General features: G+C 32.4%; 1 protein-coding gene across 1 annotated transcript; it reads right to left on the bottom strand.

Moving 5' to 3' along the window:
- Positions 1-5682: 5682 nt before the first annotated feature.
- On the bottom strand, positions 5683-18536 carry LOC126738650 (histone acetyltransferase Tip60). The gene is made up of 8 exons (XM_050444075.1): positions 18390-18536; positions 18200-18257; positions 18072-18140; positions 14782-15043; positions 11747-11963; positions 6291-6699; positions 6073-6235; positions 5683-6009 (listed from the first exon to the last, which is right to left on the bottom strand). Exons 1-8 carry the CDS (start codon positions 18438-18440, stop codon positions 5793-5795), a joined length of 1446 nt encoding a protein of 481 aa, XP_050300032.1. The 5' UTR covers positions 18441-18536; the 3' UTR covers positions 5683-5792.
- Between the last annotated feature and the right edge of the window lie 106 nt (positions 18537-18642).

Genomic DNA, 18642 nt, shown 5'->3' on the forward strand with positions numbered 1-18642 from the left:
TGCATAAATACAAACCATAACTTAATAGTATTTTAAACAAAAAAGTTTGAACGATAAAAAACAAAACCAAAATATTATATTGTTGCTATGTAGTAAAGGCCATAAATTTTGCCAAGCAATACTAAGTTCATGTCATCACTTAGTTAGTTTACATTGGCATAGTGCAAACGAATACTTAAAAATGTTATTAAAAAAAAAATTATTTTAATTTTATTGCAACAAATATTTAAATTCACTTCTTTCAATTAAAAGTAGATTGTAACTTTGTTGTAAAGCCAAGAACAAAATACCATTATTTAATAAATTCTATTTTAATTTTACTAATAAATAAAGTCTCTCTGGTTGTCTCTGCTAACATTTTAATCTTCGCCATTCTTTTTATTTTATGCTTATATAATTTTTTATTGTATTAACTTGGTGAATTGTTTGCTATATTCTTTTTTTATAATATAGTTATATATTTGGTGAATATTTTTTGTTTAATTTCTGAAACCTAGTAGGAAATGTATGGGTCTTTCAGACATTATAACATGCAGATAGAAACAGTGATAAATGGAGGACTTTGTTTAAAATGGAGGTAAAAAAAGTCCCAATTTGACACTTCTTCAATCTGCCTAGTAAAGTTTCCAAAAGAATTACACATTTCCCACTAATTTTATGGGCACGGTATAATAAAGCGAAATTCAAATTTGGCGCCACAAATTTATATTCGTTTTCTGTTTCTGTTATAACTACTCCTCGAAATTTAGAGGGCGCAACATTCATCGACGTTTCAGTATGCTATTGCCTCTTATAGGAGTTTCTTATCTAAGTAGTATTAGTCTATGATCATAGATAATATACATAATAACTAGATTTAACTGCTCAACAATCGGTTGGACTTATACGCTGGTGGCGACGTACTGCGACCTATGTGTCAACTATTCACCTGAACCGCCGAATGGCGGGCTTTTTAAAATTATTGGTATGTTTTGACATTTGAATTGTTTATTAAATATTTTTTGTTAAACTCCATATTTTTGTTGGTATAAAATATGAACAAATATCATATTTAAAGCTACAGAAAACAAAATTATGAAATTTAATAAGAAAGTATTTAAAAAACAAAAGCTAATGTGCAAAATGGGAGACTAATAAAAAATAAAACAGTATATAAAATTTAAATTTTATTATTACATGTTTATTAATATTTCATAATTAAATTTAGCACAAAGATATATGTGAAAAATGCCACTAATAAAAACTAAAATCTAAATTATCATAGCGAACTTATATTTAATTTAACAAATTTAATAGCATATTTCAATATATGTATAATAAACATGTAGTCACACACATAAATAGGAATATTGATAATTGGAGTCCAAATTAGAAGATAAAAAAATTAAAAAAGTATATGCATCCAAATAGATTTTACCAATAAACTTAAGCTAGATTGCAGATAAACACTTTTTTGAAAAACCCGGTATGAAATTAAGATATATAATCTCCATATGTGTAATTTAAAAACATTCAAATCAAAAAATGTTATATTTTTTGTAGAATTGTGTTATGCTTATTCAAATAATCATATGACGTAACTTTAAAAAATTATTTCACTGTATGAAACCCTAATATCACAGATAAACCTTATGACATTTTTGCTTCATATAAAAAAAGTTTGATAAACCTTAAATTTATTTTTAAAGGGTTTTAGTTTTATATCATCCAATATATTTTAATTTTATTTCCTTCTCACATAAACAGAAATAAAATTGTCATTTTTTCATTGTGAGGCAAAAATTACATAAAATAATACCATTACAGATGCATATTTTTCCTTTCATTTTATAACATAATAATATCTTTCAATCAATAAATAGAGTGTAATGAGGGTCTAATGATTGTGGTATATTCATTTCTAAATAATATATTATAGCAATAATACTCACTTGAAATTTTAGGTGTAGATACAGGGCAATTACCCTCAGAAATGTTTTGTGGTGTTTCTTCAGGAGAAACTGCAGTAATAGAGAAGGATTTAACAAAAATATTAGCTGCTTGTTGGCTTATCCCAAAAGTTATAATTACTGTTTCTTGATTTGTGACTTGAATAATGGATGAATCAGGAAGCAGTTGTTCTACCGTGTCTTAACTACTTGATTGTGCAAGAAGAATAAAAAAAAGTAGAATATTATTTCTAAATTCTAAATCAATCAATCTTTAAGTCTTTGTATAGATTTTATATAACTACATGATTTGCAAATATAAGACTTACCACCAGTATTATCATTAGGTAGGAATAAAGTGGGAATAGCATACATTTTTATAAGTGACTTTCGTCGAGTGTTTATGACATACACGATATGAAATTCTTCAGACTGCTTTTATTGATTTTCTTTGCAAATTAGCTCTTTCAATGCATATTAGCCAGAGATTGAGTAGCTGGAATTGAAATAGGGGATTACAAATTGAGTGATGAAGAAATTGAGTAGGCAGGATATATAAAAACATTAAGAAAATTATACTAATCCTGGCAAATGAAGCCAAAATTATATACTTTAACTCTTTGAAGTACTTAGGGACAAAATTTAACCCACCTATTATTCTACTTTATAATAATCTTGTAGTACCAATCTCATCAATTCTTGGATTAATAAATTTGAAGAAAGGGATTGAAACTATTCATCGTACGAAATGTGCGCACTAATCAAAATATTGACCGTGTTAGTGATGCAGTTGTCCAATATCCACACAGATCAGTGCAAAAATATGCTGCGGTTCTCCAGTTACATGAATATAGTTTTTCTTGTATCTTAATGAAAGACCTCAATAATGCATTATCCATAACAATTACTGAATTTAGATAAATCTTAGATAATGTTGCTGATTAGAAAACCATTTTTCAAATAATGCCGCAGTCATATCTTCAAGGGAATCAGCTGAAGATTGAAAATCATTTTAAGCAGACAAAAGTAACGCATTTTTATCAAATCCTTCTGTACTTTCCGCATGAAGTATAATGACTCATTTGCCTATTGAGCATGGCGTATTCAAAACACAATACGTGGAATTATCAACCCAACGGTATTTAATTACGTCATGCGTAAAACCATGTTTCATCTAAATATACTATATTATTAAGTTTATTTAATTTACGATATAACTTAATACTACGCCAATGTTTTAAAATTATCCAATTAAAATAAATGCAATTTTTTTGCTGCGGCATGGGCATTGATCTACTATTGAGTACCGATGCTGACGCAGACCTGCATCGGGCGGTCTCTTTGCAAATCCGCTGCGGCATAGTATGCTGCCAGTGTACCGCCATCTTAAGATAATTCTGGGAAAAGAAGTAGGTTTAAAACTAGCCTCGGTCTACCGGTCTTTTCGTCGGCACGCTTTCATCGTTTTTATCGTCATTCAAGTGAGATTAAAAAGACTATAATATCATCATCTGATAAAGAACCGGATGAATGGGACCCCGAAGACCTTATTCCACTGAGCGAATTAAAACATTATTCAAAATACAGTGGAGTAAGAATAATAAAACGGTTCCACCTGTCCAATTTATGGAATATTCAGGACTAGCCCAAGTCATAAAGGAACTATATAGGTGACACCATATAATATTTTTAAACTTCCGATTTCAGACAAAATTGTCGAACATGTGGTGTTTCAAACAAACCTCTATGCAGAGCAAACTTTTCAGAATTCCGGCAAAAGTTATAAGCCCACCGATAGTGTAGAACTGCGTACATTTATTGGTATAAACTTACTAAGGGGTATCAAAAAGCTGCCGTCATATCGGGATTACTGCAGTACAGATCCAATTTTACATGATCCCTATATTAGTAGACTAATAACTGTCCATCGCTTTGGTTGGCTTCTAAGTAATGTACATCTTAATGACATCAACTTCATGCCCAACCGAAATTCTGATAATTTTAATAATTTATATAAGGTAAGACCATTTTTAGAAATGTTGAAATCCAATTTTCAAGCCTGTCTGCATCCTCACGAATTTTTATCAGTGGACGAGTCATAAAGTTTAAAGGCCGATCTACGATCAAAAAATACATGTCTGCAAAGCCAGTAAAGAGAGGCTATAAAGTGTGGATGATAGCTGACAGCACTGGATATTGCTGGGATTTTAAAATATATTGTGGCCAAACCAGTCCTGTTGCAGAAAAATGTTTGAGTACCAAAGTAGTGCTTCAGATGACACAAAATTTAAAACACAGGTCATAAAATTTTCTTTGATAACTTTTTTAAAAATGTAGCCCTAATGAATCAATTGTATCAAGAAAAGTTATATGCCTGTAGTACTGTTAGACATACCAGAAAAAATATGCCCCAATTTTTGGAAGATAAAGTAATGCACAGAGGTGACTGGTACGTGAGTTCTACAGGACTTTCAGCATTAATTGGCGCGATAAAAGAACAGTTCACCTTCTTTTAAATTATCACAACCCAGATGACAAAACTGAGGTCAAAAGGAAAGCGAAAGACGGCAGTGTAGAAAACATACCTTGCCCAATAGCGCTGACTGATTACAATAAACATATGAACTCAGTAGATAAATTTGACCAAATGAAGGCAGCTTACGGCCTCGACCGAAAAAGCAAAAAATGGTGGCATAGAATCATGTTTTTCTTTATTGATGCTGCTGTTGTTAATGCTTACGTGCTTTACCAGTTATCTGAAGGGCCTAAAATGAACATGAAAGAATTTCGTTTGAATGTTATAGAACATCTAGTTGCTGACAAATTAGTAACATCATTACAGGGTACCGAAAAACCATTACCAACTCCCATCAAAAAAAGGAAACCTTCCCAACCAGAAACGCTTAGACTTACTCAAAGTACACATCAGCCAGTAGACGAAGATGTGCAGTCTGTAGTTCCAAGGAATTTGAAATAATCACAAACTGGACCTGCAGTGTGTGTCAAGTTCGCCTATGTTTGGGAAAGAACAAGTCTTGTTTTCAGTCCTACCATACAAAATAACTTTAGGCAGTGGTATGGTGGGTCAAAATATGTACCATGGGTTTTTTAAAGAAAAAAGTAAAAAATTGGATATTTCTCAATGTTATGTTTTATTTTAGAGCACCTTGAATTAGTTTTTATGTTATAAATAAGAATAAAATTTTTTTTGTACCACTTGGGTAAGTTTTGACCATTTTTTCTGTACCTCAAAAAGTTAAACTTGTAAAAAGCAACCATACCTTGCCTAAGGTTTTCGTTATATAGTACTTAATTTTTAGCTAGTACTCAACAGCTAATATAGGTAAACATTTTATATACAAAAACTTACCTCTGGATCCTTGGGGAACGTATGAGATCGACTCTCTTTGTTGGTGTTTTTACAGCCAGATACACAACAGTAATACACCATTTTAACAAAATGCTTAATATAATATGAACCACAACTCCACAAAACAAAAGCAAGAAAAAGATGGCTATTTGGCTATAATGCCTATTGCGCCGTCCTGCGACTTGTGTGTTAATTAATAGGAAATGAACTATCATTCCCATAAGAGTTACCCGAGCCTGTCTATGCTTTAATCTTTGCCTTCGTAAACAAATAGGTTTAGCGTAGCATGTTCTGAATAAAGACATTTTCTTCTTATTATTATTATAACTATAATTTGTTCGCTTATAAAACGCTTGTTGGGAATGAAATGAAACAAAACCCAAAAACATGAAACTTCCGTTTACTTTAAACCTTAACTAAATAAACAATACAATTAAATAAAAATACTAAAATTCAGTCTTCTTAATGAACAAAAAAAAAACAACACCTAAAAATTACCACTTGGCGCGTTTCCCCCAGTCTTTGGGCGTCCAATGGAGGGCCTTAGAATCGATCCGGATCTTCCTCGACTCCATCGCCCCGTAATGCTGCTGAATAATTTCTTTACTAAGCGTAATTATGTATTGCCCCTTATAGTAGTTTATCAAGTTCAGGTTTTGCAACGTTGAGATCACGTCTTCTTTCTTAATACTGGTCAGTTCACAAATTTCACTTTAAAAGATAAAAAAAAAATATAAATTATTAGGGGAATAATTCGTATTAAGCTTGTATTACTTTATGGTGATTTGCGGTTTTTCATTTTCCCCTACAGGTTTTACTGAGAGCAAGATTTCCAGTATGGTCTGGGCCCAGTAGCTCCTATAAGACAATAGGCCCAGGTCCGATAAGGGTTTCTCTGGAGAGCCGGTTTTACCTTCAAATTTTGATAATTCATAACCTAAAACTTATACATTACTAACCAGAACCATAATTTTTTTTACAGGTTTACTCACTAAACTCTATTAAAAGCTTCCCGTATCCTTTTCTTTGGAACGGCGGCAGTGTTAGTATACAAGCTACATTGTAATCCTCCGTAGACTCTTTTTCTTTTGAAAAATACCCTACGATATGGAATCCCCTGTGGTCAAACACCGTCATAACGTAAAACAAGAACGGGTCTGTGTCGTAATAAAGGGTTTTATGGTCTAGAAAGAGTTTGGCGAGCAGACACAAGTTTTGTGCGTAAACTTTGTTTTTTCTTCCGTCTATTTCGAAGAACGATATGTTGTCTTTACGGTAAATTTCGTTGCCCGGGGGGTGTCTCAGGTTACACTTTAATACGTGGCGTTCGAGACATTTTCTACTTTTCCGGTATTTTAGGCAGAACTCGCAGATGTAGATGCACTGAAGGTTTACCATTTCCTAAAAAGAATGTTTGTTTTGAACTGGTTTTTTGAAAATATATAAACAACAAAAAGTTAGAATCACATTCAATTACTATAGGCTATAGTATAATGGCATTTAGAGCATGCGTTTTTTGTAGCATCGTGCATTTTTTTTGGAAAAAACGAATGTCTTGCCTTTTATTGGTCGCAAATAAACAAATAACATATCAGTCTCTTCGTTTACACATTTTTTATACAGTGTGTCAATTTGAAAACTTGCCACCTCTATTATCTCGAAACGGGTTAGGTTTTTTATAAAATCACTAGGACTTAACTACTTGGACTAGGGTTAATATTATTTTTATTAAATTTTGGCATATTCTTACAATTATGGCTGACTAAGTGGTTTTAATAATAATCTTTACAAAAGAGGAAGCATAAAAGTTATTTTATTAACACGTTTAGCTTATGAGGTGTTCAAGTTTATAATACATCAAATCCAGTTGTTTTTAATAAAAGTAATATTAAAATATACGAAATTTCAGAAAATAAAATCCTTGAGATATGTAAAAATTTAGATGTAAATAAAAGTCCTGGGCCAGATAATATTCCACCTATCTTGGTAAGGAACTGCGCAAATAGCTTGGTCATGCCACTAGGCATTATATTCAATAAGTCGTTAAGATCAGGAGTTTTTCCTCAAAAATGGAAATTAAGCGAAATTTCACCAATTTTTAAAAATGGTGATAGGGAAGACGTGACAAACTATCGGCCCATTAGCAAGTTATGCATTTTTGGCAAAATCCTGGAAAAAATTATGTACGACACAATTTTTCCGAGTGTAAAACATAGAATTATTCAAGAACAGCATGGTTTTTACCCTAAAAGATCTCTTGAAACAAATCTACTATGCTTTTCAGAATTTGTCACTAAAACAATAGATAACAAAGGTCAAGTGGATGTGATATATACCGACTTCAGTAAAGCATTCAACAAAATTGATCCTGAAATATTAATACAAAGGCTTGAAGAAGTCGCGATGTTGATCCTGCAATAATTAGATTATCCTGTTCCTATAATACAGGAAGAAAAAGTAGAGTAACTATTGATGGCCATAAATCCGAGTGGTTTGACATAACATCAGGTGTACCGCAAGGCAGTCACCTGGGTCCGTTGTTTTTTATAATATATATAAATTCAATAAAAAAATGTTTTAAACACTGTAAAATATTACTTTTTGCAGATGATTTGAAAATCTACTTAAAAATCGAGACCATGGATGACTGCCTCAAAATCCAACAAGACCTTTTGCGCCTTGAACAATACTGTCAGAAAAATCGTCTCTTTCTAAATTCTGCAAAGTGCTTTTCTATTTCTTTTACAAAAAATATTACCAAAATAATATCGCCTTACTCTATAAATAGCAGTAATCTGAAACGAGTTGTACAGATTAGAGATCTGGGAGTAATCCTGGATGAAAAATGGACTTTTAAATCTCACATTGAGCGAGTGATATGCGAGTCCAATAAGATGGCTGGTTTCATAAAAAGAAATTCAACGGATTTTAAAAACCCAAATTCAATTATCTCCTTATACAGGGTGTCAATTTGAAAACTTCCCACCCCTATTATCTCGAAACGGGTTAGGTTTTTATAAAATCGCTAGGACATGTCGATTTTATTATCGAGGGGGAACAATTTTTATGCAGAAATCACTTCGCCTCTTTCAACCCCCTACCCCCCAGAACCTCCCTCTCAAAAATCTTAAATGGCAATAGGGGTTGAGTGATACCTCATTTGAAAGAACTTTTTATTCTCTACATTTTGGCACCTTATTTTTTAAATTTGAGTGCTGCGTTGCCAAGTTAGGGTTATTTAAACATTGTTAAATTACTTATTATTAAACATTATTCCTGTAAGTGTTTTAAATACGTTAAAGCTATGATTTGCATTGAAACATGTTATTTAGGTTAATATTATTTTTACTAAACATTTGCATAGCCGTTACAATTATGGTCTTTACAAAAGCACGCCTAAAATTTATTTTATTAACACATCTACTTTAAGAGGTGTTCAAAGTGTTCTCCATTGTTCTCCAAACAAAAATAAAGTCTATTCTCAAATTCTTCCCGAACATTCTGAAATACCTCTTCTGGAATAGCCCTACTTGCCTCTGTAATTCTTCTTTTTAAATCTTCGATATCATCAGGCTGAGTTTTGTAAACAACCGATTTTATGTGCCCCCATAAAAAAAAATCTAACGGCGTTAAGTCTGGTGACCTAGCAGGCCATTCTATCGGTCCCCTTCTACCAATCCATTGGTTAGGGAATCTGTTATTCAACCACTCCCGCACTGGCCGAAAATAATGCGGCGTAGCTCCATCTTGCTGAAAGTGTAGTTCGTTTTCTTGCAAAATGTTACCAACTTGATTTTCCAGTTCAGTTGTTATCAAAGGATCAATTACATCTTCAAATAGGTGTAAGTAGAGCTCTCCAGTTAAGTTTTGTTCAATAAACAACGGTCCTATAACAGCATTTCCAAAAATACCGGCCCAAACATTAATTTTTTGTGGCCGCTGTGTAGCACCCTCTCTGAAAATGTGGGGATTGTCCTCACTCCAGTATCGACAATTCTGTCTATTGACATGGCCGTTTAGGAAAAAGGTACATTCATCACTGAAGCAAATGTTGCTTACCACAATTGCACGAGTGTTTATTAAGTTGGACATAATTTCGCAAAACTCTATTCTCCTATCAAAATCGTCCTCATGAAGTTCCTGTAAAATTTGCATCTTGTACGGATGATATTTATGTAACTGTAATGCTTGTCGTACAGTTTCATGTGACATTCCAGTTATAGACGTGCTACTGTACGGAGAGAATTGGTGGGTTCTGCAACGAATGTTCCCAAAATCTCTACTCGAGCATCTTCGTTTAAAACACGCCGACTTGCCCTTTTTTTGTTTCCAACTGAACCCGTTTCATTAAATTTAGCTACTACGTCCAAAATGTATCTGTGACTTACATTACAATTAGGATTTCTATTATTAAAAACTTCTGCCGTTCTTCTTGCGCATCTTCCTTGCTCGCCATAAATAAAAATCATTTCAATTCTTTGCCTAAGCGTGTATACCATAGTAACTAACAATAACACACAAATTATCGAAATAAATTTTAACTGATTTAAATACCTAGTGACATTGACTGGTAGGAAAGTTCACTAAATACTATTTTAAATTTCGGATCATATCGGAATTTGTCGGATTGATAAACACTTTCAGTGAGAAATGCACCGGTTCGCTTTATGGTCAAACACGTTCCAATAGAAATCATAGCTTCAACGTATTTAAAACACTTACAGGAATAATGTTTAATAATAAGTAATTTAACAATGTTTAAATAACTCAAAATTTAAAAAATAAGGTGCCAAAATGTAGAGAATAAAAAGTTCTTTCAAATGAGGTATCACTCAACCCCAATTGCCATTTAAGATTTTTGAGAGGGAGGTTCTGGGGGGTAGGGGGTTGAAAGAGGCGAAGTGATTTCTGCATAAAAATTGTTCCCCCTCGATAATAAAATCGACGTGTCCTAGCGATTTTATAAAAACCTAACCCGTTTCGAGATAATAGGGGTGGGAAGTTTTCAAATTGACACCCTGTATAATGCTTTTGTCCTCAGTAAACTTTCTTTTGCCTCAGTAATATGGAATCCGAAGTACAATGTAGACATTACGCGCCTAGAGCGGGTACAAAATAGGTTTCTAAAATATCTAGGATTTAAGACCAATATGCCAATATACAACCATAATTATACCATTATACGAGCCAAATTTAAATTTTTAACTCTTGAATACAGAAGAATATCACAGATCTTTTTACGCTTTATAAAATAGTAAATTGTCACGTCGATTTACATTATCTTCTATCTCACATTAATATACGGATACCAAGGCAAAATGCAAGAAACCGAGACTTGTTTGCAGCCGATTTTTATCGAACCAACGTAAAACAGAACTCTCCACTTTCTAGAATTCAAAATGTTTTTAATTTTTACAACAATTTTCGGAAATCGGATATTTTTGGAACGCCGATAGGATCCTACAAACGCCAATTAAAAACCTATTTTTTAAAAAAGACAGAATAATTTTATTTTTGTTTATTTAATTCAGAACTTGTAACAGTTTACGCTCTATTTAATCTCATTAGTGTATTCATCTAAATTTCCCTTTTCTTTTTGATTGTATCTACACACGTGACATGTAAATTTAAGACAATGTTTGGTAAACCTATCATAAGTTTGTTATATATACACAGTGGATGCTTTTTTGGTACTTGTGTACTGTTCGCAACCTGAACTTGTAATGATTAAATAAATAAATAAATAAAAAGTGTTCTCCAAACAAAAATAAAGTCTATTCTCAAATTTTTTCCGAACATTTTAAAATGCCACTTCTGGAAGAACCCTACATGCCCCTGTAATTCTTCTGTTTAAATCGTCAATATTATCAGGCTTAACAGAGTTTTGTAAACAAGCGTTTTTATATGCCCCTAGAAAAAAAAAATCCGTAACCTGGTAACCTCGCAGGCCATTCTATCGCAGCCCCTTCTACCAATCAATTGGTTAGGGAATCTGTTATTCAACCACTCTCGCACTGGCCGAAAATAATGCGGCGGAGCTCCGTTTTGCTGAAAATGTAGTTCGTTTTCTTGCAGAATGTTGCCACCAACTTGATTTTCCAGTTCAGTTGATATAGCCAAAAACGCAACAATTTACCGTACTTACTATACTAATTCTTTATTAAAGTTGATCTTTGTAATGTTATTTTTATTAATGACCACATTAGTTTTTTAACTTTTGTCAATATATTGTCTTATACTAGGTTTTTTGCCCTGTTAAACAGTTTAAAGTCATAGCAATTTCAAAACTCCATTTCCACCACTTATTATAAGAAGATCTTAAAAAATCTGGTACAAAACTTTTCCTAAGTGAGTTTTATGAACTTCTCTCAATTAAAAATTGAAACACTTGTTTACACCTGTGGATAAGGTTATACTTAGGTTAAGGTTAAGGCTTATACTTGGTTACCTGCGGATAAGGTGCAAAATACCAAGGCTTTATCCTATGCGGCCCCAATTCGATCATCTCGATATTTTTCATCCTAGTAACGATATCATCGTGGTGGGAAACCATACTGCCGGACTGTCTGGGCCCAGGGGGCGGTTGCTGTTGGGGCTGCGGCGGGGGCTGACTAGGGGGGCCCTCCTGGGAGTCCTCGCTTTCTAGCGAAGGCCCCTTTCTTTTCCTACAAACGCACTCTCATTAGATGTTTCTACGTAGTAGCGTCCTTATGATTAAAGACAATTATTGACAAATAAGACAATAAACTCAGTAACGTAACAAATAACAAGCTAATTCTATCAAAATGAACAAAATTGAAATTATTCAAAATCATGCCAAACAAATCAACATCAAATCTTAACTGAACATCATTGAACCAGTTACATAATGATTTACATATGGGCTCTTTCTTGGCCAAATTGATTCCAAGACATAATAATATATTAAATATTAATTTGCTACATGCTCATAAGGTTATAAAATTTGTTACAGTGAAAGCTTATATAATTCAATAATTTTACAGAGTAAAATGCCCCTAGATAAGTAAATACCTGTATGTGCAGCGCGTTGTTACTTTAAAGGAATACAATGTATCGAAATTAATTTAACTAAAAGGAATACAAATTTTCACCCACAAAAAGAGAGAAAAAAACATATTTTACAAGTTAGATAAAAGCTTATGTGGTGAAGATATTTTTAAAAGTATTTAAATTATAATATTCAGTGATGTTTATATACATTCACGATGAAAGGAACGAATAGTTCCAGTTAAAATGCAGGTGTTTTTTTTCTTTTTATTTACAATTCTGTATGGCTTACCATATGCCTAAAGTCAGCGGCTTGACCCATTTGACGTAATAGACTAATGAAACATACAAAACATACAAACATACATTAAAAAATACAAATTTATACAATATTTATTGCAAGTGATGTTTAATTTCTTGTCCATTCACTTCAATGCATTTTTGAAGTCGGTAAATAACTTCCAATTGGTAATCGATCCGCAAATAATTGAAATCAGAAGTCTAATTTCTAGCTTTAAATCATCAACATTATATGGTTTATTCACTTAAACTTTGGACTTCTTTTAGAGCCCCATATGAAAAAATCTAATGGGGTTATATCCAGTGACCTTGGTGGCCACTCAATCGGTCCTCAATGTATGACAAGCCGTTATCAAGTAGATTCTAAAATTGGAAATCGTTCGAAAATGATAAGGTCTACTTACTTTCTAAGAAATCACATAAAAAAATAATGTTAGTGTCACAGTTTCTACTTGAGACACCCCATAACCAAAATTTTAAAATATTCTTTATTCAAAATATACTTATTTTTAATATCTAGATATATCTAATTTATAGGACACTTCACGCTACTGGGGTCTATCAGGGCGACTTAATACAATACAAGGGATATTGACCACGGAAACATAAGAGAATGAGACTTGGAACTAGGATAACTAACTATTCTAATTAAAAATCTAAACTAAATACTAAGTCTTACATTTCTAAGGAAGGTAGTTAGATAATTAAATATTTTTGCATCTTCTAGTGCCAATAAATGCATAATATTAAATCGACTACTTTACATTCCACGCGTAAATTAACCACTAGCATCTCGATTTCTTGAGTATATTTTTTACATTCAAAAAATATGTGATTTAGGTCACCTGTAACATTACAATTAGTGCGCAGATAGTACCTAGTGGGTAATACTTTAATTTTGTTAAGGTGTTAGCAAGCACGTCCTAATTTCATACAAATTATAGTTGTTTTAAAACACCTTGGCACGTTTAGTTCACCATGCCAGTATGCAGAAGGTATTTTTGAAACTAACTTGCAATAACTTGTTGGAGATTCTTTGCCAATATTTTCCCAAATATCATTCCACTTAACATTTGTATTTTTTCCTAAATATTGCGTTTATATCGGTGAGACAAGGAAGATCAGGTATGTAGTTGCCGACGGCAATACTATTTTTGGCTAACAAATCCACCAGCTCATTATCTTTAATACCAGTATGAGCCTTAACCCAAAGAAACGTAATTTTTTTGTTAAAAAAGGATAAACGACGTATAAGTTTTTTTATTTTCCCATATAATGGGGTTAACTTTATAAGACCAAGCATACCTCCTTTCAATGCGTTGAAGAACAGACATGGAGTCCAATAGTATAAGATAGTTTTTGTTACTGCCTTGTAAGGCAAGTTTAAGTGCCTCTCTAATGGTAATTGCCTCAGAAGTAAATATGCTACCATTTTTTTTTTCGTTTCGTTAGTCTGTTATTTGACAAATCATTGACTTTCGGCATACGGTCGTCATAACAATGCAATATAAGCCACAATAAAAATACTAGAAATCTTCAAAATGTTCTTCTTAATAGACCTATTAGCTTAGCTTATCAAAGACATATGCTTTGCACGGGAATCAAAGTGTATAACGACCTACCACAGTGTCTAAGAACAAAGCCTTATAAAAGAATTAAAAAAGATATTGTCAAATGGATTATTTCACCTAATTATAGAATTGTCTTTTTGGAGTGAATAACTCATTTGTTTTTTGTTTTATTTTGGGTAATAAAGTGGGTTTGCTAATATAGCTTTTTATGTTTATAATCTATTGTGTTGGTTAATGCTTTGAATATTTTTATGTTGATAAATAACCTCAATTTTTAATAGCATAAATGGCTCACACACAATACCTTATGGTCTCATCATGAGTTCAAGCAGGTAATAGTAATTACACAATTGTTTTAGTGTATTAGTTTAAGTTGAAATTGTAAAAATGGAATAATTTCTTTTTGCTAAGGGTAAAAAAAAAATGGTTTTTCCCCAGGGGGTTGGATGGTAAAAAGTTAACTTATAAGAATTAATTACGCACATGACCACAGAAAAGTAAAAACAGCTTTATGTCTTAGCCTATTCTGCTATTATCAATAAATTAATAGCTATGTATAATACTGAATTAATTAACCATAAACCCACCGAAAAAAGCACTGTACCTATTCATTTTCTTTTGTAATGCCGCCGCCAAAACGGCATTTCCATTCAACAGTTCTGAATTGTTTAAAATTGGACTAGACGGTCTTGAGGACTGGGTACTTCCGCTGGTACTCATAGGCATCGCCGACACCATGCCGCTACCTATGTGGAGTTTTTTTGGGGTGGTGACACCTGTGCCCGGGCCGGCGTCTTTGCGCGGAAAATGCACTTTTCTGGTATCTAGGGACTCTTCTAACACCCATTCGTCTAAACGTTTGTTAACTAAAAAAAAGGGAGTATTTGCAATACACTGTTTATAATGTATAACAAGTAGTCTTATTATCATATAGATCAATAAAAATGGTTATGTCTATGCTAAGGCTCTTTTAATATGTTATCGTTCGTTTATTTATAATATAGTAGATTACAAATTTTACCATTTAAATATATATAACATTTAAAACTTTTATCATTTCAAAACTGTTATATTTATTTATGAATTTAGTCTTATGCTAACTCATTTTCATTACATGAACATCGTTTTATTTAAAAGTAGCCAAGACCATTGAACAGTTTTACCATTGAACACTTATTTTCTAACTGGTTAGGTTCATTTACAACAATTTTTAAGATTATCAATCTCTATACTAAAAAATAGGAAAAGTTCAAATTTTTATGAAATATCAGCCAGTCCACTAAAAACTTGATCAGAGGAGGTTGCCACATTATCAACAACTCATTTAAACATTTAAGAATTTTCCCTGAGAAACTAAAACTACCTATATTATAGCCAATTTTCAAAAAAGGAGAGTACAAGTACAAAACTATACTCATATTAGCTTATTGTTGACCCTTTCTACAATGTTTAAGATATTATCATATATGTGCACTTGTGACTTCTAATTTTTTTTTATACAGAAAAGCTAAAAAGTTCAACACAATATGGTTATCTTAAAGGAAGGTGGTCATTAGAGCCTGCAGTGTTTGATGTTTTCAAAAAAAATACAGCCTGGGGGAAGAGAACTTAGCTTTGAAAATATTTTTAGACTTGTCAAAGGCCTTTGATAGTATTGACAGGATAATTTTGATGATCAGCCTTATAGTGAATAAAATCATATCTATTTAAAAGAAAAGAAAGGGTAGTAATGGATATTCATAAGTAGCGGCAATTCTCTGATGTGCAGGAACTTCTAGAGGTACCACAATGCAGTGTCAGGTCCTCTACTTCTTATTTTTGCTGATAAAACAAGTTTTCTCTGCTTCAAAACCAAACAAAGACTAATGGATCAACACAAACTCTGACAGAATGTACAAAATTTTTAGGAATTTTTGTACATAAAAATCTAGACTGGACACCACCAGTTTAACTGTTTGCAGAGTAAATGCTGCTTGCTACTCTTTACGAATTCTGTCAAAATACTGAAACCTGAAACTGGATAACCTGAAAATGCAATTTTAAAATATCCAATCATGTTCTGGGGAGGAAATGTAATGCAGTGTGTGCGATGTATTGTGCTAAAATTCGGCAGTCATACAGATCAGTGTTCCTTAATAACCTCGACCTAACATTGGACTACATTTTAATTCTGAAGATTGTGCGCCTTGTTCACAGAAAATTCAACTGTATTTTACTCAGCCATATAACACAAGATAGATTTTTTTGCTATCTTCACCTATACTGAGGTCTGAGAGAGTGAAAAAATCCATAATTTATAACTGGAAAAAACTATTTAATTATCTCCCCCTTTTATGAAGAAAACACCACTGTGCCAGGAAATTTCGAAATTTTTTTAAAAAACTATTATTAACAAATTCATATTCTATATTTTAATGACTCTCTTAATTAGTTAATAGGTTCGAATGCATATAAGATGCTTTTTTTTGTTTTGTTCGAATGTTTTCTATGTCATTTGATTAAATCTTTATATGATCTATGTTGGTTTAAATTAAGTTTACCCTCTTTTATTTTATATGCAACTTAAAAGTAAAAGAATAATGAATGTGCTTTGTATATTGACCAACTTAGAAATTAATATTTAAGGCTTGGTACACATCATTATTTTGTTAGTTACAAATAAAGCTATTTTACTTTGAATGGCTTTTGATCATGCTCATGAACAGGGAGAGTTTTGTCGAGTCACAAACAGTCTTCCAGGCCAGATTTGTAGGTTTTAACTGTCCTTAACTTAGAACCAGTGCTACTGAGAGAGTTCCTGCCCACTTGTGTATTAAATTGTTCAATAATATTCCAAACAACATGCACAAAACCAAAGAACTCTTCCTGCCTTCAACAGATTAATAGAGGAATTTCTTCTGGAAATTGAACCATATTCTGTACAAGGATATCTTGACTATAATAGTCCTGCTAATTCCCTATATTTAATTTTAATATTGTGTGTTTATTTTAACATTTCAATTGATAACTATTTTAGTATTAGCTTTGCATTTTAACTTTTTGCTTCATTTGAATTTTTTTGTTATCAGCTTTTTGTTAGCTTTTAAGTATATGTAATTTAGTTGATTTACTGTATACTATTTGTTTGTTCTTATTAACAGTACCTAACTTAAAATGTGGAATGTGTATTTTTTATGAGCATAAGACAATTATGACAAGCATATATTAAGCCTCAAAGAAGTTTGTTCAACATTGCCTCTGTCGTCTGAGCTCCGCAATATGTGGTGCATGCTAACAGATTGGATACAAAACCAATTTTTAAGATTTCTGGACTATAAAAATACTGGTATGTTTAACTTACATGCTAATTTAACAGAACTTAGAGTTAAATATCAATTATATTCTCTTGAAACATGGCGCTCTCACACAGACATGTTCATTCTCTATAAAATAATTAACTGTCAGATTGACACGAGTTATCTAATATCTCAAATACCATTCCATATACCTCAGCAAAATTTTCAAAATTCTTATTTGTTTCCAGTCTGTTTGTATAGAACCAAGGTAGCAAGGAATTCGCCATTAAGTCATGCTTTCCTTATATAATTCAAATTTTTTTCTGTTATTTATTTTGCAGCTCTCTTTATATGTTTAAGAAGAGATCCTTGTTCTAATTAACAAGAACACAAAAGCTTAGCAATCAAAGATAAGCTGAAAACAGGCGATATACCAGGTGCTCAGAGATTCAAAAAAATATTTAATCTATCTTGAGTACTTTTAAAGTTATAGGCATTCATAGAAACCCGAAAAAAATTGACACCCTCTGTTGATCTTTTTAGTACTGTGGTTACATTTTTGAATTACTTTTTCAATTTTCAACAAAAAAATAAATAAGTTAAATGCCTATATACTTACAATCAACATAATGTACATAATAATATTTGGTTCCCTGGACATCTTTAATGCTGATAATCTCTGCCAGAGCTAAAATTATATTTAAATATAAGTAGATCAGGATGCTGTAGGGTGCCAAAAGAACTTACGCCAGTCCTTTGTACCTTTCATGTGTACTGGCAACCGGCAGCCCTCCACCAAAGAAGACTGAAATAGAAAAAGGGGCAGTTTTAGTCGAAATATCATGGAATAAGGAAGCATTTAAAAGAAACTGGATTTTATATGGAACTTATAGGTTAAAACATGTTTTTGTAAGAAATAAAAACGTGGGGTGCTTACGACGGAATCACATATAGTGCTCACGTCCATATCCTCGATTTCGACTTTCATTTGGTCGGCGTGTTATTTTCACTGCGAAAAACAAGAAAAATCGGGAAAAATCTTGTTTGGATTTTCCCTTTAAAATTTTGTCAACTGAATGCTGATTTTGACGTCTTTGACGTTTCCACTTGACGTCACTGACATAGTGCGCTTTTAGCTCTCGGATCCTGAGTAGTCAAAATCCGAATTGTCGATCATCGTTGCCCCTCCA

The sequence above is a fragment of the Anthonomus grandis genome, chromosome 7 (genome assembly GCF_022605725.1).
Source record: "Anthonomus grandis grandis chromosome 7, icAntGran1.3, whole genome shotgun sequence".
Taxonomy (NCBI): Eukaryota; Metazoa; Arthropoda; class Insecta; order Coleoptera; family Curculionidae; genus Anthonomus; species Anthonomus grandis.